This window comes from Corythoichthys intestinalis, chromosome 19 (assembly GCF_030265065.1).
Source record: "Corythoichthys intestinalis isolate RoL2023-P3 chromosome 19, ASM3026506v1, whole genome shotgun sequence".
Classification (NCBI taxonomy): domain Eukaryota; kingdom Metazoa; phylum Chordata; class Actinopteri; order Syngnathiformes; family Syngnathidae; genus Corythoichthys; species Corythoichthys intestinalis.
The window spans coordinates 16392701-16415342 of NC_080413.1; the positions used below are offsets into that span (position 1 = coordinate 16392701).

At 41.1% G+C, this 22642-nt stretch overlaps 2 protein-coding genes and 1 long non-coding RNA gene across 3 annotated transcripts; all 3 read right to left on the reverse strand.

Annotated features, from left to right (window-relative positions):
- Window positions 1-257: 257 nt before the first annotated feature.
- LOC130907287 (uncharacterized) lies at window positions 258-2868 on the reverse strand. Its single transcript, XR_009061439.1, has 3 exons — window positions 2157-2868; window positions 1928-2068; window positions 258-1357 (listed from the first exon to the last, which is right to left on the reverse strand). It is a non-coding gene; the product is annotated as an uncharacterized LOC130907287 (long non-coding RNA).
- Window positions 2869-4082: 1214 nt separating this feature from the next.
- Window positions 4083-14950, reverse strand: acat2 (acetyl-CoA acetyltransferase 2). Its single transcript, XM_057822016.1, has 9 exons — window positions 14785-14950; window positions 14053-14187; window positions 13790-13971; window positions 11890-12007; window positions 11641-11784; window positions 11201-11323; window positions 10978-11132; window positions 5886-5996; window positions 4083-5756 (listed from the first exon to the last, which is right to left on the reverse strand). Exons 1-9 carry the CDS (start codon window positions 14831-14833, stop codon window positions 5586-5588), a joined length of 1188 nt encoding a protein of 395 aa, XP_057677999.1. The 5' UTR covers window positions 14834-14950; the 3' UTR covers window positions 4083-5585.
- Window positions 14951-15184: 234 nt separating this feature from the next.
- wtap (WT1 associated protein) lies at window positions 15185-22642 on the reverse strand. The gene is made up of 8 exons (XM_057822917.1): window positions 22438-22642; window positions 21928-21964; window positions 21783-21838; window positions 19932-19990; window positions 19731-19849; window positions 17689-17867; window positions 16326-16480; window positions 15185-16253 (listed from the first exon to the last, which is right to left on the reverse strand). Exons 2-8 carry the CDS (start codon window positions 21955-21957, stop codon window positions 15664-15666), a joined length of 1188 nt encoding a protein of 395 aa, XP_057678900.1. The 5' UTR covers window positions 21958-21964; window positions 22438-22642; the 3' UTR covers window positions 15185-15663.

Below are 22642 nucleotides of genomic sequence, written 5' to 3' on the forward strand. Positions count from 1 at the left end.
CCCCATTATTATTTAACCTGTGTTGGTCTACACAACATGACACAGCTAAAGACATATGTCAGTTCTGCTCTCTGTGCTCCACTTAAGTTAGTGGTGATTGGTAGTTTGTGATTTGCTTTAACTGACAATTTGGCAACATTAAAAGTACTTGGCCAAAGTAGTAAACTGTCGTCCTTTGTATAAACATTATTATGCGTGTGTGTGTGTGTATATATATACATATATATATATATACATACATACATAAAATACAGTATTGACACAAATGCTGTACTTACAAAGAATAGGATTCAAGATGACAATGTTTTATTAAGTACAATCAAGTCACAACAAAATACAAAAAATCAACAACAGCTAAATTTGAAAGGCTGAAACTGTTAGCATACTAAATGGTACCTTTCACGTATAACAGTACAAACTACAAAACAGTTGGGCAAAGGTTTGTAAGGGCACCGCAAACATAAAACAATCTTTACAACAATGTGCAATCTTCGCCATCACATGGCAGAACCACGTTAATAGGTATAGTTCCTGTTAGGATCTTATACTTCTGGCAAAGATTACCAATTACCTGTTCAACATGGATCCTCAAATGTGCCATCTTCCTAGTCTCCTCCACATCTCTACCAGCTAACTGACAGCGACCGTTTGTGAACGCAGGGAGTTGGACCTCTGCACATAACATACCCACGTGTTCTTGAATATCAAAACCTCTGTCAGCCAAGACAATGTCCCCAGGCAAAAGGTTATTGAGCAAAGCACTGTTCAAGGTGATATGTTTGTCACTTGTGCAACCACCCCAACCTTTTGACATGAAACAAATTCCCCACTTTGGTGTGATTCCAATTAGGTATTTCATGGTGTAGTTATGCTTATAACTAGAAAACATTTGCGCACGGGCCTTAATATTTGATGGTTTCTCTGTAATTTTATTTTATTTTTTTTTAAATCAATAATCACTGCAACTCTGCGTCTGAAGGACTCAACAAACTCGTGAGGCATTGTTTTATAGAGTGTTTCTCTGTTGGGCCAAACAATTGCTCGTCTCAAATTAGCATGTACAAAGGGCACCATGTCATTGAATACTCAGTACACAGTCTTACGGGAAACATGGAATATGTGTGCAATGTGTAGTGCAGACAGGTCCTAACGCAGGCGCATGAAGGTCAGAAGGAGCATCTGAAGGGCGCTGAAGGCTCCTCCTGTAGCGCACCAACGTCCTCCTCCATCCTCAATTTCTCATGCCTACTTCGTCTAGAAGAGCGGTCCACGTTGGTGGGTTGAACACATGTGTGTCCCAGGCGTAAGGATGGTGCCCAGTCAGGGTCTGCCTCATTTCTTTCATATGCTGGTTTTCCTGCAATTACAAAAGTCGTATCAGTCATACAACAGGTTAACATTAGTTACTTAAATTGGATTTTAAAGCTCTGTAGTGTGTCTAAACTGGTGGGAACTGCCTTCATATGGCACTGATGTGTATGCAACAGATTTTTTTAAATTTATTAATTATTTATTTTTTAAGTTTAACTGATCATTAGGCATAACAAACAAGCAGAAGATTTCTTCTGGTGATTTAGTAGATCTGTAGTCTCCTCCACAGACTGCTTGGTCAAGCATATCAGTAGCCTAAGCGGGAGGTAAATATAGCATTTTTTTCTAACACATCTCCCATACTTATAATCATTCATGGTGTGCTGTTACATCTTCATTAATACCCTTACTTTGTTACCTTTGAACTGTTTTTTTGTGTACTAGTATCATACGGTGAACGCCTGTGGTTTATGCACAGTTAGCCAGTAGGGCTACAGTTAGCCTCTCTTAGACACTAGCGTGGTTAGCCAAAGCAAGCAACACAACCACACGCCATAAGCGTTTAAATGCAGTCAGTATCAGCGTCCGAAGAACATTAACACTTCCAGTTACTTACCTTTATGGAAATGTAGGGAACAGACCGACATGTTTTCAGTTGATGAATGAAAAGCGATGGCCTTTCTTCTCACCGCTGCAACCATTCAAGCCTCTTGGTCAACTCATCGGAGTTCCATATTTTCTCTTCCAGGCGGGAATGCTAAAAAAAAAAAACGTATCCCATCCTTTTTGCATTCGTTTCTATCATGGGACCTAGAATGGCAGTCTTTCAAACAACACGAGTGTACCATTTTCAACGATTACCACGCAGAATGGATGCCGAGCAAAGGATCGCGTCACGGGCTTGTTGTTGTTGTACAATACACGAAAACCCACAATGCATTGCGCCAGAAACGTCACGAGACAAGAACCGATTGTGCGGCCCGCAGCGCTGAAAACAGGTCATCACTTTACATTATTATGAATATCTCGAAAACCGTAGCAGTTCAAACAAAACTTTTTGCAGCACAATCCAGCACTAACGACGAAGAAAAAAATGGCATCATCGCCGTTCCATTCCGCCGCAGATGGGGGGCTGCGCGTGACGTCATCACTAGACATTTTTATGAATATCTCGAAAACCGTAGCAGTTCAAACAAAACTTTTTGCAGCACAATCCAGCACTAACGACGAAGAAAAAAATGGCATCATCGCCGTTTCATTCCGCCGCAGATGGGGGGCTGCGCGTGACGTCATCACTAGACATTTTTATGAATATCTCGAAAACCGTAGCAGTTCAAACAAAACTTTTTGCAGCACAATCCAGCACTAACGACGAAGAAAAAAATGGCATCATCGCCGTTCCATTCCGCCGCAGATGGGGGGCTGCGCGTGACGTCATCACTAGACATTTTTATGAATATCTCGAAAACCGTAGCAGTTCAAACAAAACTTTTTGCAGCACAATCCAGCACTAACGACGAAGAAAAAAATGGCATCATCGCCGTTCCATTCCGCCGCAGATGGGGGGCTGCGCGTGACGTCATCACTAGACATTTTTATGAATATCTCGAAAACCGTAGCAGTTCAAACAAAACTTTTTGCAGCACAATCCAGCACTAACGAGGCAGAATCAAATGACACCACTGGGGTTCCATTCCGCCACAGATGGGGGGCTGGGTGAACTCTGGATGACCTAAAAAAACAATGTTTAATAACTGCAAAACGATGATGGCACAAACGAAACTTTTTGCAGCACAAACCAGCACAATCATAGCACAAACGATTGACATAATTTTTATATAAATTTGCGTCTGATGGGGGGCTGCGCGTGACGTCATCAATGTACATTTTTATGAATATCTCGAAAACCGTAGCAGTTCAAACAAAACTTTTTTCAGCACAATCCAGCACTAACGAGGCAGAATCAAATGACACCACCGGGGTTCCATTCTGCCACAGATGGGGGGCTGGGTGAACTCTGGATGACCTAAAAAACAATGTTTAATAACTGCAAAACGATGATGGCACAAACGAAACTTTTTGCAGCACAAACCAGCACAATCATAGCACAAACGATTGACATAATTTTTATATAAATTTGCGTCTGATGGGGGGCCAACTTCACGGAGGTCAAGATTTCTTTCTTCGGGCAAATTATTCCACATTTTGTAACTGTCAATGATACCGATGATGATGACAATAAACATTTCAAACATTAAATTAAGCGATAGTTATGAGGTAGATATCCGTGACTTTCCATTTGTGACAGTTTAAAATATGCAAGTGAATTTTATATATATATTTTTTTATTCTAAGCCAAAAATGATGACATTTTGAATAATATAATTACCTTTTTATGGCTGGGTTGAAACAATAGCGGTTGCACGGTGTCTGTAAACGAATATCCAGGGTAAAACGGACAAATTAAAAATAGTTCGGGGGCTTAATGCGCCTTGAAGCTGCTTTGACGGCATATAGACAGTGTTTCAGACAACAGTTCTTTTGGCTTAAAATAGTTCATTTTAAAGAGGGGTGCAAGAGCAGAAACTTTTTTCAGACTTGTCTGTGTTTTCCGCCATACAGAAAGTACATGACTAAATAGGTCTTAAAACTTCAGGTTTAACGTGACAATTTTCACATACAGTGGGGAGAACAAGTATTTGATACACCGTCAATGGGGAAAACCCATTGGCAGTGTATCAAATACTTGTTCTCCCCACTGTAGGTGACATAACACAACCTGCTGAAAAGTATCATTTATAAACATTTCTTACATGTTAAACCAATTAGTTTGAACTATTGCAAGCTCTATGATTGCGTCCCATCAGACAACCCTGCATAAATGTTTTCAATCATTGAACAAAAGGCTTGTTCATTGCAACATATAATTACTTTTGGAAAATTATATGGCTAGTCAAAAAGTATTGCTCCAAAAATTTGTGAATCGACATTTTTATTCATACATATCGTCTTTAAATTGTAGCGTTTTGAGCACTGACCAGTGTTGTTAATCTTACTGAAAAAAAGTAATTATAGTTACAAATTACTTCTCCCAAAAAGTAATTGCGTTAGTAACTCAATTACCTGAATGTAAGAGTAATTACGGTAGTTACTTGGCAAAGTAATTGGTGATAATTACTTTTTTTTTCTTTTTTCCTCAATTTAAAAAAAAAAAAAAAAAAAAAAACATTGGCCACACTATGTGAAGTTTTTTGTGAAGATTTTTGGTACAATTGGCCCGAGCCCAATTCTTTACCCTAATTTACTCTTTACCCTGAATCAACTGTTAAAAGTTGTTAGAATTGCTCCCATTATTGCATTAGTTCCCTTCTCTCTACTTTCGACATATGAAAGTTTTAAAACTGTTTCATCATTTAAAGATAGATTCAAGTCAAGATTTTGCCGATTTAGAAGTATTTTATATAAAAAGTTACTTAGGTTCGCTAGGAAGGTTCTCTACAACAGAGCCGTCCTAAAAAGTCTACTGCTTCAAGATGGCGGCTGTCTACTAACACATTTAGTGCCATGTCTGTCATTTTGCATCTAGTTATATCTACATACAGTACATGTGATATCTACCATGTCTACCATATCTACCATAACATGCGGGCGTAGTTTGCAGGCTATCGGCTGCAACATGTATTATTGGAGCTACCTAGCATCGCGTTTGCTCGGCGTCACAACTTTCTTGCCTCCTCCACACTCCTGCTCTGCTCTGTCGACTCGGTGAGTCCGTCTCCCTCAGACTTTTCGACCAATATAGTAACGCATAGTAACGCATGCCTTTCCGTCCTCAGTAACGGTAACGGCGTTGCCAAGATGAGAAAAGTAATTAATTAGATTACCCACTACAGAAAAAAAATAACGCCGTTAGTAACGCCATTATATTGTAACGCCGTTATTAACAACACTGGCACTGACCCCCCAAAAATTGAGAATCCCAAGTACAGTATACATTTTAATTAAGGCAAGTTTATGGCACGATATAGTTTTGAGTCCATTTGTTACAGGAACTACAATGGAATGTTAGTTTCAAAACAATGAGGATTTCCCAGAAATAGCACTCTTACCCAAGAGCAATGCTTTACAGTGCGAGTCATGATTTACAAGTTAGACAAACTACAGTAGTATTTCCTCCCCCTTCTAATGCAGGCATCTATTTGAGCTCCAAAGTCACTAGTATCTGGCAGGTGAACACTGCTGTTCCATTCCAAAAACTAAACATCGGCATGGCATCAAAGGCTCTCGACACACATGGCGATGCCCATCCCTCCACCGATGCACAAGGATGCCACGCCCTTCTTTCCATGTGTCCTCTGTAGCGCGTGCAGCAACGTTACCAGAATCCTGCAGCCTGACATTCCAATGGGATGACCCAGTGCAATGGCACCACCATTGACATTTACCTGATGTGAGAAATTAGTTTAATGGTAACAAATGGAGGGGAAAAAAAAATAGAAAATGTAACCTCATACTCCAGTTATTGAATTGTCTGTTCCATGAGGAAGCGTTTGGTGAAAAAACAAAAACCATACCTTTTCTTCTTTGAGTCCAAGCTCTTTAACCACAGCGACTGACTGTGCGGCAAAGGCCTCGTTGATCTCAAAAAGATCAACCTGATCCAGTTGCCATCCTGCCTTCTCAACCTAGAGTGATAAATGAAGTATATTACATCAGAGGTTGGTAGAGTAGCCAAAAATTTAACTCAAATAAGAGTAGCGTTACTTGCAAAAGTAGTAATTAAAAAATATACGGTACTTAAGTACAAGTAAGGTATTCAATGAAAATACACAATGAGTAATATTGTAAGTAACTGCTTACTAGAGGTGGGAATCATTGGGCATCTAACGATTCGATTATGAATCGATTATTGATGCACCCCCCCACTACCACGCTTTTAATGTTTTGTACATTAGATCCAAAATTGTTCAAAAATCCTCTCAGGCTAAACCAAACTACTATTTTAGTATCAAGTTAACTAGGGCTGCAGCTATTGATTATTTTAGTAGTCAATTAATCAATAAACGATTAGTTCGAATGATCGAGTAATCGGATAAGGAACATGAAAAATTAAATTACCTGAGCTGAGCCTCAAACGGTATTAAAAAAAAAAAATGATGATCAATGTACAACAAAAGAACAATTGCCTAACCTACATCGCAAAAGTCCGCTAGTTTAAATGCTATAAAATGCTAACTTTTTTACAATGCTCTTAACAAATGGTTCGGACACATATTCTCACAGAAATAGGCCAAATATATCTATAAAATAAATTACGAATGCATTAAAAAAAAAATTAGCTCAAACAAAATTTAGCTTATGTTGGTCTTAACAGGGAGCACCTGGATTCAGCCATGTGAATTGAAGCAGACTGGAAGGCAGTGTATCCACCCACATCAATAAAACTAAATGCAAACACTTTCAAAATAAACCATTACAACGTCACTTTAATTAAACGAATACTCAAAGCAACAAAATTTAATTCGAATATTTTTTTCTAATCGAATACTCGAGTTAATCGATTAATCGTTGCAGCACTAAAGTTAACAGTTAAAAACAGTAAATAAAACACTGAAGTCCCTATTCTGTAGCAGCAGCTTTAAACTACTTTCAATCAATCTAATGTTGTGAGTCAACTGTTAAAGTTGTTAAAATTGCCCCCGTTATTCCATAATTTCTTTTCTGTCTACTTTCGACATGTGAACGTTTTAAAACTGTTTCATCATTTAAAGATAGATTCGAGTCAAGATTTTGCCGATTTGGGTTTTGTTTTGTTTTTTAAGATAAAAAGTAATTAGGTTCGCTACAACAGGGCCTTCTAGAGAAGTCTACTGCTTTAAGATGGCGCCTGTTTACTAGCGCGGGAAAGTGTCATTTCGCATCTAGTTCTTGGTACATGTTCTAACGCGGCTGTCGTCTGTCATTTCACATCTAGTTCTAGAGATATGTTATATCAACCATAGCCGTATGTTGCCGTATGTTTGTAGAAACTGGGCGCTGTTTGAAGCAGCTGACGGCCGCAGTCAGGTATTATTGTTTTTTTTTTGGGTTTTTTTAGCGGCATGAGTTGAACATGATATTTACTCTCGGTCCGTTCCTCATTGCGTGTCGAAGACCGCGCTGTGTTTTATTTCCGCTTGACCTGGTATGATTCAATCATCGGAATTTGGATGTTTGTGATTGTGAATCGCTCTCAAATCTTTCACGGCCGAATCCCGAATATTCTAAGAATTGGAAATTTCGCACACCTCTATTGCTTACAACATCTTTTTTTTTTCTTAATAACGGTATTTTTTTGTTCTCAGCACAACTTCATCTATACAGTGGGGCAAATAAGTATTTAGTCAACCACCAATTGTGCAAGTTCTCCTACTTGAAAAGATTAGAGATGCCTGTAATTGTCAACATGAGTAAACCTCAACCATGAGAGACAGTCACAGAATGTGGGGGGGGGGGGATCACATTGTTTGATTTTTAAATAATTTTATTTCCAAATTAGAGTGGAAAATAAGTATTTGGTCACCTACATACAAGCAAGATTTCTGGCTGTCAAAGAGGTCTAACTTCTTCTAACGAGGCTCCACTCGTTACCTGTATTAATGGCACCTGTTCTAACTCATTATCGGTATGTAGACACCTGTCCACAACCTCAGTCAGTCGCACTCCAAACTCCACTATGGCCACGACCAAAGAGCTGTCGAAGGAAACCAGAGACAAAATTGTAGACCTGCACCAGGCTGGGAAGACTGAATCTGAAATAGGTAAAATGCTTGGTGTTAAGAAATCAACTGTGGGAGCAATTGTTAGAAAATGGAAGACATACAAGACCACTGATAATCTCCCTCGATCTGGGGCTCCATGCAACAAAGGCTCCTATCAGTAACACAATGCGCCGCCAGGGACCCAAATCCTGCACTGCCAGACGTGTCCCCCTGCTGAAGCAAGTACACGTCCAGGCCCGTCTGCGGTTCGCTAGAGAGTATTTGGATGATCCAGAAGAGGACTGGGAGAATGCGTTATGGTCAGATCAAACCAAAATAGAACTTTTTGGTAGAAACACAGGTTCTCGTGTTTGGAGGAGAAAGAATACTGAATTGCATCTGAAGAACACCATACCCACTGTGAAGCATGGGGGTGGAAACATCATGCTTTGGGGCTGTTTTTCTGCAAAGCCACCAGGACGACTGATCTGTGTAAAGGGATGAATGAATGGGGCCATGTATCCAGAGGTTTTGAGCGAAAATCTCCTTCCATCAGCAAGGGTATAGAAGATGAGACGTGGCTGGGTCTTTCGGCATGACAATGATACCAAACACACAGCCAGGGCAACAAAGGAGTGGCTTCATAAGAAGCATTTCAAGGTCCTGGAGTGGCCTAGCCAGTCTCCAGATTTCAACCCCATAGAAAATATGTGGAGGGAGTTGAAAGTCCGTGTAGCCCAGCGACAGCCCCAAAACATTGCTGCTCTAGAGGAGATCTTCATGGCGGAATGGGCCAAAATACCAGCAACAGTGCGTGAAAAGCTTGTGAAGAGTTACAGAAAACGTTTGGCCTCCATTATTGCCAACAAAGGGTACATAACAAAGTATTGAGAGGAACTTTTGGTATCGACCAAATACTCATTTTCCACCATGATTTGCAAATAAATTCTTTAAAAATCAAACATTGTGATTTTCTGTTTTTTTTTTTCCACATTCTGTCTCTCATGGTTGAAGTTTACCCATATTAATAACAGGCCTCTAATATTTTCAAGTGGGAGAACTTGCACAATTAGTGGTTGACTAAATACTTATTTGCCCCACTGTAAGAACTTATTACATGACCATATTAGGCCAAAAAGGTGGCACAAAAATCATCGAACGGACCAGATCCACACTATTATACATCAACTGTCCAAAGAGCATGATTGCCCTCTAGTGTAGAAAGTTACCTCTGAATGGTATAATGTAGTTGGTGCGTAAGATCGTTGTCGTGTACAATAACGCAAAAGTGGCTTTTTGCTGCTATTTTAAGTTCGCCTTTACCAGACCATAATGTGTAGGGAAAACTGCATGCACACGGAAGCACAAAAGTGTATGGAAACTCCAATTTGCCAAGTATGCATTCCCAATCCCGATGTGTAGGGGGCAGCACCATAAAAAATAGCATGAGTCCCTCTGTGTCCTAACTCCCACGGCTGATGGAACGTACTAACTTTTAATAACAGAGGGGTTTCCCAACACCTTCTCTTGTGCCGTTTCCACTTTTGACAAGGTCAAATAACAACATGGCGAACCGCTTCAGGCTGTCATGAGAGTACAGGTAGTCCCCTGGTTACGACATACGTGATTTTGACTTACGACGCCGGAGTCTCCAATCGCTTTTTTTTTTTTTTAAATAATGTTGACTTTTTTTGTGATGCATGCTTTTATTTTGGCGCGGGAAGCGTAGAGCAGGTAGTACAAATAGCACGCGAGTAAGAGCGCATGTACACACGAAGAAGAGCACACGCGCACACACGAGAAAGAGCGCATTTGCTGCCATGAAGTCGCACAGTTGAATGTGAGAGAGGAGACAGATTGCAGCTGCAAGCCTGCGCGGACATTTGTTGCTTGTGAAGAATCCACAGAGGCAACAACCTTTATACTGTTTATTGTGAGTTTTCGATTGTGGTCGAATACTTGGGGCGAGTTTGTGTGATTGTTTTTGATGATGTGCGGACGCTAACTGATACATGCTAATCGTTTGTGTGGATTGTTATTGCTGTATCAGCAGCTTGTTATAAACACACATTTGAATTGCTGTTATTGAAGATGAAATTGATTTAATTTCTTTTTTGGTTTCATTCTGCAAGTGTTGATGTCATGAGAAGCTGAATAAAGTCCGCAAACCACACGGGCGTCTGACATTGTCATTTGGGAGCTTAGCTCGCTGTCTAGCTCGGAGTTAGCTCCAACATCTTGGCAAGGACAGTACAATGACATATAGTACATGTTTTTGGATTGTTATTTTGAGATTTAGGGGGTATTTAGGGGTAATTAAAGGGTTAATTCTGACTTACACGGAAATTCGGGTTTAATCACGATAGTGGAACGAAGCTCATTCGTAACCCGGGGATTACCTGGAGTAGTAATGTTGAACGCAGTTAGGCAGTGTACAAGGTTTAAACTGTAGGACTGTCTGCTTGCACTGACGTGATCACTGATCAGTATCTTCACCCCCTTCACTGACAGATATATTGGAGCATTATCGTCACCTCCTGTTCCAGTTTACAAAGGTCAGTTGTCATGCAAAGCTCACTGAGATAGCTACTGTCGGTATTTGGCAGAAATAAAGTCAGTATGCAGAATTAAGAGGAAAAATATAACGACTATCAAGTAGTAGCGGAGTAAGAGTATTGTTTCTTCTTCACAAATCTACTCAAAAGTATTATGTGGTAAAACTACTTAAAGTACATTTTACTCAAAAAGTTACTCAAGTAAATGTAACACAGTAAATGTAGTGCGTTACTACCCACCTCTGCAATACATAATGATTTTGACACTTATGAGCATAAAAAGTGTCAGAATGCAGCACGAAACAGGGTTTCTTCCCAAAAACTTGTAAAAGTTAGCGACCCACCAGGCTTATAAATCAACTACTTCTCACCGCTTTCCTGATGGCCGGTACGGGTCCAGTGCCCATGATGGATGGATCGAGCCCGGCTTGAGCCCACGACACGATCCTGGCCATGGCTTGTAGGCCCCGCCTGGAGGCCTCCGATTGGCTCATGAGAATGGTGGCGGCCGCACCATCGTTAATACCTGCGATGTGATGACAACGCATTGAAAAAAACAGTTGATTCACGACTTAGTCTACGTCAAGCGCCCACCTGAGGCGTTGCCGGCGGTGACGGTGCCGCTGGCGTCTTTAACGAAGCACGGCCTGAGCTTGGACATACTGTCAAGATGGCTGCCGTGCCGAGGGAACTCATCCGATTTCACTTCTACAGCGCCTGAAGAAAGGAGCAGAAAAGGGCCACGGAAAAATCATTGATATTGTTATTATTGATCATATTATGTTTTATGTATGTTTTATAATTATGAATAAAATAAAAGCAGAGATGCACCCCGATTTTTGCTTCAAGTAACATTCTAAATATTTTTTTTTCCTATAGTATTTAACTCAATGTATGCCAGTGATGGCGATAGATGTCAAATTCATTTAAACTGGGAAAACCAGCTGTAAATGCTCATCTTTCAGTACCATTGACGTCAAATACATTTTGACTTATATATATATTTTTAATTATTAATTCATTTGAATCATGACCTTTCCGGGACTGAACCACAACTGGTACAATTTCTTGAAGGAAGTGTCCCGCTTTCTGCGCCGCTTCCACTTTGTTCTGCGACCGGACGGCAAACACGTCCTGCGCCTCTCGACTGACGTCCCACTGCTTGGCCACATTCTCCGCTGTATCGAGAAAATGGAACACTGCTATATTTACTGTGTAAATAACAAGTCAACAAATTGTTGTTTGATTGCGGATTAAACACTCAAACCATTCATTTTACGCACCTGTGATGCCCATATGGTAGCCGTGAAAAGCGTCGGTCAAACCGTCGGCCACCATTGAGTCCTGAAGGGAGGCGTCGCCCATTTTGACTCCGCCTCTCATGTGAAGCGTGTGAGGAGCCTGCAAAAATGAGTTGAAAACTGCATTTTAAGTTTACTTGGGGTATCTTTGCTATGTTTGACGTCTATCGCTGTCAATGACAGCCAGTGAGTTAAAAAATATAGTAGTAGATGATAATATCAAATATTTCTTATTGCATTAAAAATTTAGGATTAGAAGTAGTGCTGCAACGATTAATCGATTAACTTGAGTAATTAGATTAGAAAAAGATTCAAAATAAATTTTGCTGCTTTAAGTATTAATTTAATTAAAATGGCGTTGTAATGGTTTGTTTTGAAAGTGTTTGCATTTAGTTTTATTGGTTTGTGTGGATACACTGCCCTCTCGTTGCAACCGTGAATATGACATAACTCATTTCACATGGCTGAATCCAGCTGCTCCCTGTTAAGACCAACATAAGCTAAGTTTTTCTTTGAGCTGCTGTTTTTTTAATGCATTTTTAGTTCCTAGGTATATTTAGCTGTTTTTTTGCGGGAATGTGTGTTCGAACCATGTTAAGAGCATTGTAAATAAATTAAAAAAAACTTCGCATTTTATAGCATTTAAGCTAGCGGATTTTTGATATCTATGTTAACCAATCGTTCTTTTGTTGTACTTAGATCCTCATTTATTTTATTTTTTATACCATTTCCGGCTCATCTCAGGTATTTTAATTTTTTATGTTCCTTATCCGATTACTCGATTATTCGAACTAACTAGTCCATCGATTAATTGACTACTAAAATAATCGATAGGTGCAGCCCTAGTTTTCAACAATGTACATCTACAATAACGACATTGTCTAAAAATGGTTCAATAATAGGTGAAATGTCTTTTCTCGTGTATTTATAACTGCTCTTTACCTAAGAAAAACGTTTTATCCAATTACTCGATTAATCGATGGAATTTTCAGTAGAATACTCGATTACTAAAATATTCTATAGCTGCAGCCCTAATTAGAAGTATGTTAAGTATATTAGTATATGTTTTAATTCTATTCGTTTCCTCATATACTGTATATTGATACAGTTGAACATAGTTTAAATTGTTATAGTATTAAGAAAGATGAATAAGTACTAATTACCACATTTTATCCCATCAACGCAACACTATTCTCATACTACAAATTTCAATTCTATATTACCGCATTAAAATATTTAAAATTTATATTAATTCATAATTAAAACAAAAATAAAATACATGAACATAGACAAAAACACATTTTGATGTGAAATATGACCTTTTATCAATATAAAATGTCTCAAATATATCCATATAGAGCAAAAATATAAAAACTATGGATGTCCCGATCAGATCACGTGATCGGAAATCGGGCTGATCGCGCCATTTTTCAGTGGATCGGAATCAGGTTAAAAGGATCGGGTTTTTAATTAAAAAATATATATTTGTGTTTTTCTGCTTCATGCTTGTACAACGCCACAGCCTCTCACCCTCCCTCCTGCTAACCAGTGTGAACAAACTGTCCAGTGCAGCTGGCGTTTGGTACTTAAAGTTAACGATGATTGACAAGTTTGCAGCTTTGATCTTTCCAGATATCAAAGGGACTAATGTGTTAAACATTGTTAAACTTGCAACCCAGTCATAAGTGTGCTGTTGCAACTTAGCACAACTCATTGTGTAATTGAGAGAGGCTGTTCTGTGTGTTTAAAAAGCACGGTGGGAAAGCGGTTAGCACGTCCACCTCACAGTTCTGGGTTCGTTCAATCCCAGCTTTCTGCAAGTTTGCTCCATCAAAAAGGCTCCATCATACAATTGCTGCGAGTGTAGTTTTGCCATCCTTACCCTGCTCATGCTCTCCATGCCTCCTGCCACTACCACCGTGGACTCTCCGGTCTGGATGGACTGAGCCCCCAGACACACAGCTTTCAGGCCGGAGCCACAAACCATCTGGCAGCTCCACGCCGGGACCGAGTAGGGAATGCCCGCACCCACACTGGCCTGACGCGCTGGATTCTGCCCGTGACCTCAAAAATCACAAGGGCATATAAAAGGAAAAGTGATGGGATGTTCTCTGTGTGAAAAGTTTTCCCGGCTACTGCTGTCACCTGCTGTCAGGACGTGGCCCATGATGACCTCGGAAACTTCTTCCGGATTTACCGCGGCCCGCTTTAGGACATCTTTGATCACCACAGAACATAGCTCGTGCAAAGGCACCGTGGACAGGGAACCATTCAGGGATCCTTTGAAAGGGAAAATTAATCGATGTAAATTGACACTGCGTGGATTTTATCATGCATTCTGATATGTATGTGGTCTGTGGCCAGTAGTTGCTCAACTAAATACATTTTAATATATTTTTTTAATGAAACATTATTTATATAATTCAAACATGCGGGTTTTTTTTTTTATTATACATACATAAAATTAAAAAAGAGCAGTCCTGAGTCATTATCGGTAATTAATGACGTTATCCTGGTCCAACGTGTTCCCAGGTATTCAGTAACCAATCATACGAGTGTCATTTCTGTGGCTCTATGAATAATTGGCCAATCACAACTCTCGACCTAGACCGGACACTATGATGCAGCCAATAGGAACTCAGCCTGATATAACGTCACGAATTCACATCGTATTGGGACATGCTGATCATTCGGCACATTTACAATAATTTGACAAAATTAAATACTTTTAACAGCAGATGTTTTACTAGTTTAGAAGTGATTAAGCAAAGAGGACGACGAGTGCGCGACAAACTACGTTCAAGCTAGAATAAATAAGAATACATGAAATTATGGAAGACGCATTAAACATGAATGCTAAAGCTATGTGCACTGTACCAATTGGAGTCCGCGCGGCGGAGACGATGACAATTTCATCTTTGTTCATGGTGGCTTGCTTCAGTCTACTGTTGCTTGCTATGACAATTCAGTAATGAGTAGTTGCGTGTAAACTGCTGCAGAATCCTGTTTAACACTGCCTCTCTGTTAATGGAGTTGAACGTCCCGCCAGCGCCATCGTGTGTAGCGGAGTTGCTACAGCCTTCATTTTGGAACAGTCACGGGGATTTATGTTGTTCCTATGGCAATGATGTAATTACGTGTACGTTAAATTGCTTTAATGATTGCTACTAACGTAGTTCTTGGAGAACAAGTTTATATTTTTCTGATAAAAAGTCAGAATAGCACTGTTTTAACAGCAATTATAAATTTTATATATTGATCAAGCATAATAACTGGCTTTCCTTAGTATTAAAATTCTTTATTGGTATTTGGTCAGTACATGAAAAGGACTGAAGTCAGAAGATGAACATCTCTTATAAACTACTCACAGAACCTTTTGAATTGTTTTTAAAACGAAATTTTAAAATTGAAATAAAAAATATAAACACAGGTCAATATCTAAGTGAGATGTTTATGCCGCAGAATTTTTTTTAAACTTGACTTGTTACAACAACGGCTGTGAGCGGCCGATTCAAATCAACAGCAGAATGAAACATACTTTTGTTGCATTTTTGTTCTTTTAAATCAAACTCAATTGTGTCTAACATGAACCATTTCCCGTGTTCCCAAATGTTTTTCACAAGAAGCAAAAGGGGAGGGGCAGGAAAACAAAACATCCGACAGCAGTTCTGCATTACACTCTATGCATTTGTCATCTTGTTCTGTATAAAAAAAAAAAGCGAGACCATTGTTTTTTTCCACCCCTCCAAAGGTACATTACAAAACGGCGCCGTCGCTTGTGGTGGAGTCCAGGCCGTTTTGAGCGTGCCGTGAAGTCCTGGTGCCCTTGGTGACATGGGCAGCAGCCTTGTCCTCGTGGGGGTCGGCGGTGGAGTCCGTGTCGTTCGAGTGCTGAGTCAATGAGGTCTCACTGCCAGTCGGAGAGTCCACGCTCTCATACCCCGCGCTCAAACCGGCAGGCGCTCCGGCCCGGGCTCCGCCGCTCTGACTCCCCGACACTTCCTCAGAGTGGTTGGACAGTTTGGTCTCGGCTTCCCCCGGGCTGGATGCGGCAGGCGACACGGCAAAGTCTTCGTCGGTGCTGCTAACCTCCCGGTAGAGCGCGGCGCCTCCTTTCTGAGAAGGCGCCTGCTTGCTGGGCCCGTTGGACACCCTCCCGAAGTCTTTCCCCGCGGGGTCGGAGGGCGCGGCGGCCTGCTCGGTGGCAGGCGACGTCCTGCTTGGGCCCGCCTGAGGAGGCTGGGCGAGCTGCTGCCGACTGTCCTTGAGTTGCTGCTGCAGGACCAAGATGGTGCTTTGCATGCCTTCCACCTCTTCATCCAGCTGGATGATGAAGTCATTCAGCTCTGAGGGGGAAACCAGCATTTTTAATCATTGATTGACTCGGGAAAAACGAAAAGCGAGCATGTCGTTCTTACCGTCTTGACTGCTCTTTAGCTCCTCGCTGTACTTCTTCTGCAAGGCCAGCTCGGCCTCCAGTTGGGCGATGCGTCCCTGCGACTGCTGCTTCCCCAGCTCCTGGTTTTCCTGGATCAGCATGCGACACTTGGCCATCAGTTTCTTCCCCGTCTGGCTGTAAGGGAAACAAGGCTGACATCACATGATGAACCAGGAGACAAAAACAGGGCGGCAAAGGCAAACCGACACATGTACCATCCCTTGTGACTCACAACACCATGAACTGCAATCATTAGCAAACAAATAAACTTAAAACACTTTAGCATTGAACTAAAATAATGTATTCCCAACACTCTTGTGTTAGCTAGAACCACAAACAAGCTAGTAAACACTTAAAATGATGGTTAACACCTCAATATATTCTGTTCAATATTCAACATGTTGCAATCTGGTCCGGTCAAATCACCATATTCCAAAAAAATGTATGGCAATTACTCTATTGAGAATTCTTTCCTGGCTTTGTGAGGTCATGGCTTTGAACACAGAACAACACAAACAATGCTGAAACAGTCCTATTAATATGTACAATACTGCAACTAGAGTTCACAACAATTACTCAAAATTTCATGACAGACATAAAACACATTGGCGGCGATAGATGTCCAATCTACTTCCACTGGGAGCCAGTGGAAGCAGATTGGACATCTATCGCCGTCAGTGCCACCGAAACATGATCATTCAGTTAGCCTTCTACGTACCCGTGCGCGGATCGGCACGAGTGAGGCTAATGGTAAGATAACAGGTCACAAAATTAAACAGAAAACATGGAAACACACTACCGTGAGCGGCGGCGGCGGCGGGGGGGAGCGAGTGGACCCTCGCGCTTTGAACCAAAAGTACATAGTGGACAAGGGCGGGGCTCTGCCCGCGCTTCTATAGTCTTAATTTTAAAGTCTTACTTCTCGTGTGGCACGTTCCACAGTTTAGTGTCTTTTTAAGACGTGTACGACAATAGTCTTTAAAGGCTTCCAATTGTGCTAGCTGCCCCCTATTTTATCTGAGTCTGAGGGGGCCAGGTCCTTGTGGTAAAGGAACAGTCTTCAGGAACAGTCCGGACTCCTTTGACGGTGGTTGGGGAGGACACAAATGTCACCTGACCGTATGGTCATTTTTCTCTCTTTTTTTAAGTAAAGTTAATGATGTGCGGATGCCACAGAAAAACACCAAAGTTTTTTTTGTTTTTTAGGGTACTTTGACTCGTTTTTGTCAGCTTTTCCCCCCACCATGGTTCCTGTAGTGAGAGTGAGGTTGGTGGGGGCGTGCAGAAGTCTTGACTTCTATTGGGGAGATGGTGGTTGGGGGTGTTATTTTGATTGTCTTTACCTATCAGGTGTAAATTTCCAGGCACTCAGTTCATTTTGGGCCTGCTCCAGTTTGTCTTTAGTCTGTTCCAATTCCGCCTTCATTTTGAGGAAAAACAAGTTGATGGCCGGGTCCACCATGGACGAGCGCAGTTGGGCTGCACTGGGCTGCTGGGCCTGCTTCAGGTACTGGATGTGCGTCTACAAAGGGGGATGGAAACAAGAGTTATTGGGTTGCAATGTTTGCGACGTTAAAAAGACAATCAATTTGCATTGAATGTAAGACGGTAAATGGAGAGTACTTATATAGCCATTTATCTACATGTTTACTAAACCTGCACGATATATCGTTTAAAGGTCGCCATTGTGATGTGCGCATGCGCGATAGTCCCATTGCAAGGACGTGCGATAGTTTTTTTATTTCTTAATCCACAAAAGTACGCATAGCCTCCCTCCCTCAGCTCTTTGTTCCTCAGTCACTGCTGCACTTGCTTATTAAAGTTAACGATGTTGATTGCTGGTTTTCTTTGATGTTGCCAGAGGAGCGGACTTCACACCGCTGCATCTGTCAATCATCGTTTAACTTGTTAAATAGTTGCTGCGGCAAGGAAGCGCAGGCTGGAATGAATGTGTGTGTGTGGGGCGGAGAGGTTCGAGGCAGCTGGACCTGTTGTGTTGTGGCAAAAAACGCCACAAGTGATCATGAGGAGTTTGTAATTTCCGCATGTCACTCCAAGAGTCACAGCCCCGGTAGGTAAACGGAAGCATTAAAAAAAAAGTAGAGGTGCACGATAATTATCTGTCCGATAATAGGAATTATGACGTCACCCCAATAAATCCGATAACATAACATATTATCGGCCCTATTAATAATATTTTTGGCACGTTGTCGGATTGGGATTTGTGCGTTTCCACTCCTGTTTTTCCAGTATGCAAAGTTTTGTTACTGTCCGTTTTTTTCATTATAATAATGTTCATGTCATCATGAAAATTCTGGTTCGTTCAAAGGCAAATCTAAGCGGAATCCACCACTAGTATTTACCTACAGGTGTTCAAAAACTCAGGTGAATATACATTCAAAATTTATATATATATATTATCGGTATTGGCCTAGAGGAGCAGGAAGTTATCGATATCGGTTTCAAAAAATGGATATCGTGCGCCCCTATAAAAAAGCCAAGCATTTTTCTACTACAGTACTTTATTCTTGTTTAAAAATGATTCGGTAGGAAAGTTATGTTTAAAACTGATCATAATTATTACATTTGACGTGCTTAAAAAGCATTTATTAAAATATAATTTTTTAAAAATCATACTTTGGGGGAAAAAGCGAAATAACATGTCTTAATTATATCTTTCAAAAGCTAAATCTGAATGAATACATTGAACACACACCAAAAAAAATTGGGGGGCAGGGGGGCTTGCACTACTTTGCTTTTTTTTTTTACTTATCGCGGCGGGTTCTGGTCCCCATTAACCGCGAAAAATGAGGGATCACTGTAGTCACGGTGAGTCATCCAAAGTCTTTCCAAACAGCTATTCAAGTCATCTAGTGAAAATGTCTTTAAATATATATAAATATATATCTATATATATATTTTAATATCGCAATATAACATCGCAATATATCGCAAACCCCCCCCAAAAAATCGCAAGAATAGTTTTTTCCAATATCGTTCAGGCCTAATGTTTACCGTGCCCAAAGCGCTTTACATGAGCACACAGTTACCCTTTCATGCACACATTCAAATACAAAAGGTGCTGTTGCCATGCAAGGCACTCCAACCCATTGGGGGCAAATTAGGGTTCAGTGCCTTGCCCAAGAGCACTTTAACAGTGGGCAGTCGTAGCCGGGAATCGAACCATTGACCTTTCGGTCCCAGGACAGCTCAAGCTACCAAACGCGCCATAGCAATGTAGTTTTTCATTGAATGGCGAGTATGTTTTATATTTGATTTTACTTCATCTTGTTCATTTCTGCCTATCCATTTGAAGTGAGGGGGCTAACAGCGACCCCAGTCCAACCGTCAATGACACTTAATAAAAGCAAAAACATGTACATACTGTGCACTCCTGTTCCTTAGTGGCAAGCCGCATGACCAAGATGTTCTCCCTGCGTGCAGAGTCTTGCTGCTGCTGCTTGAGCTTCTCTTCCGATTCCTTCAGGCCTGTTACGTCATTGGCTGACGGTCCAAAAGAGCAAAAACATCAGGAAAATACAACCCACGACATTATGATCATGTGCTGGGTAATGTGTGAACTTACAACAAAGCTCTGCATATTTGGCCTCCAGGACCTGCACATATGACTCGTGCTGTTTCCACCTGATAACAAGAGAGCACGTGACATTCAGTTGCTTGAACTTCTCACTAATACATTAAAACACCCAACTGTGACGCAATACGATTTCACTGCCACCATGTTGCAATTTTTCAACAGAACATTTCTTATATTTTTGTATTAGTGGAGAGTACGTACTCTGCAAGTGTGAGTCTTCTTTGAATTTAACAGGGTTACAAAATATTTCAAAATGTATTTCAACAAGTTTAAACTTGTTCTGAACATGTCAGTGAGGAAAAATTACACATTCTACATTTGATCTTGCAATAGCACGAATTTTTTTTTGTTTGGGGGGGGGTTATATGGGTATGTTGACCCGGGCCTCAGGACCATAGGGGCCTCTGAATGACCCTTAATTTTTTTTACTTTACATTTACATATTCCTTTTTGTATTTATGGTAAATGGTGAATGGTGTTACACTTATATATTTAAATCATTGTCTGATTAAATATAATGTTCTACTCGATTTATAATTAAAAACTTTAACATATTAAATATTTCAAATATATATTTTTTTCCCTTTTTTGCACAACGCCCCCACCCCCTCTGTCTTAGCAGAGAATGGCTTGACCCCGCTCTGGCGCACTCAAGGCTATACTACGTACGTGCCCTGAAGCGGGAAATTATAATCTGTAATTGTCATAAACTCTAAATATGTCGAGTCGTCATAAATCTGGTGCGCAGAAAAAAAAAAGAAATGAAGATCATTTAGGTGAATGAGAAAAAAATGACGTTTTTAAAAAAGGGACAAGAAGCCAGAGAATTAAGGCTAGAGTTGGCTGTGGACGGTGATGTCGATAAGTGAACAACAGCCGCTAAGCGCTAATACTGAATGTTTACATTCGCGATCACAGTGCACAAAGCCCGATTCCAGTCTGTCACCGGCTGCTTGTAGCCTATTTAGCTGTGGTATAGCAAGACATGCTGCTCGCGTTAAACCGAGGAGAGAGAAAGTGATGGGAGATCAGGGATATATGTTAGTCCGTGGGGAGCAGGTGCGCAAAGCTGAACAGACTCGCACATGCCTTTTCTTGTCTTTGCCAATGACTGTGGCTTGAGGCGACCGAGCCTTCAGTAAAATGAAAATAATAACAACCGAGCCATGCTCTCCATTGAGTGTGAGTTTGCTCAAAAACTGGATTTCCCTGATGCTGTCAAAAAAATCTAGGCTTATCACTGTTTGAGGGCTTGATAACCCCAGGGATGTGGAGGAGGTAGGCACAGGATGTTTAGTTATACTGTTTAGTTGCTTAGCAGACAGGCATAGCACTCTCAGTTGTATTGTATGGTAACCTACATGGGACAATAGATGGAAATTGTTTGTTTATATTGTGTCACATCACATTAAGGTCTGTTAAATTTAACTGTCCATCTCAAATTAAATAATTTGATAATTCACACTGTCATTATATGCAAAGCGTTAAAGGATGTTGTCGTGACAAGTCGGTGGCAGGGGTAGTGTGGGGGTAGGGTTGCCACCTTTCAGAATTAGAAGTACGGGACACCACCCCTCACACCCAAAGCTGTACAGGCAGAAGGGAAAAAAAGGGTAATCCACAAAACTCCTAAAATGCATAGAAATGTATCTATTCATATATATTCCGTACTGGTTCAAAACAGAACGCAACATTTAATTCCCGATTACGGATTGTCCCTTATTTCAAGGGACAGGTGGCAACCCTAGGTGGGGTGGGGGGATATAATGGTCTCTTGTCCCCAAGCCCCTGCAAATCTGTTGACAGCCCTGACTATGCCCAAATATACTATATATTTACCTTGTGCACAGCTCCTCTCTGGTCAATGTCTTCATGTCAGATTCACTGAGGCGAACCTGGATTAGGAAACAAAAAAGTCGAAATTCAATAGATTTTAGATTGGAAAATAGTAGCTGAATTATTCTAAAGGACAATATAGACTCACCTTTTTAGGTAAAGGCTCCTCGTTGGTCATTGTGACTCTACAAGGAGGGGGGGAAACAGTTTAGTTAGTACGTTCAAACAACTGATTCACACATTACAATTCAGCCAAGCTGCTCGTCTTTGATATTATGGTTATCGTTTGGTTTGAAACAGAGGCAAAATGTTTGAATCGTGACTGTAAAAGCAAAGTGAAGCGACCGGCGAACACACAACGTTAGGAGCCTCGCTAGTGTGGCAGCTAGCAGTTAGCACGAAATAGATACCGAAGTAATGTTAACAGTCGCCCGCTAACTGCACCGTTCCCGCTGTTTGAATAGATGGATAATGGTAATACACGGCGGCGGGCTTCGATATTCCCCCGATTTAAAGGTTGAGTTCAAGCGAATCTTGTCTGTGTTTCGGGCATCTTGTTATTACAAAATGGCGGTGAAGGAAATGACTCCCTCCCTTTTGCTCCTTTTCCTGAAACTAGCGAACTGCACAGAAAAGAAGGCCTTTAAACGCCACTCACCAGCACCGCACCTCCCCTTTCTGGCGGCGGTTTCCGGGGGGTTTCTGTTGGAACAATTCCTTAGCAGCGTGGCGTCTGTAAGGCAAGTTTGTATTACTGAAGGAGCTCCGCGCAAGCGAGCGTCATCCTGTGTGGTGGCGAGGGGAGGACAGAATGGCAAGAGACGAGTTGGATGGCGGCAAGCTCCTGCAGAGTCCCACCAAGA

What these genes read in the sequence shown, in the direction of transcription:
- acat2 (XM_057822016.1), bottom strand. Translation starts at nt 14,833, where the DNA reads ATGAACAAAGATGAAATTGTCATCGTCTCCGCCGCGCGGACTCCAATT. An exon ending in CGCCGCGCGGACTCCAATTG is followed by an intron (nt 14,188 to 14,784) that starts GTACAGTGCACA and finishes TCCCTTTCAAAG; the next exon opens with GATCCCTGAATGGTTCCCTG. An exon ending in TGTGGTTCAGTCCCGGAAAG is followed by an intron (nt 11,324 to 11,640) that starts GTCATGATTCAA and finishes TCCTTTCTTCAG; the next exon opens with GCGCTGTAGAAGTGAAATCG.
- wtap (XM_057822917.1), bottom strand. Translation starts at nt 21,957, where the DNA reads ATGACCAACGAGGAGCCTTTACCTAAAAAG. An exon ending in AGAGAGGAGCTGTGCACAAG is followed by an intron (nt 19,991 to 21,782) that starts GTAAATATATAG and finishes TCTTGTTATCAG; the next exon opens with GTGGAAACAGCACGAGTCAT. An exon ending in CAAATATGCAGAGCTTTGTT is followed by an intron (nt 19,850 to 19,931) that starts GTAAGTTCACAC and finishes TTGGACCGTCAG; the next exon opens with CCAATGACGTAACAGGCCTG.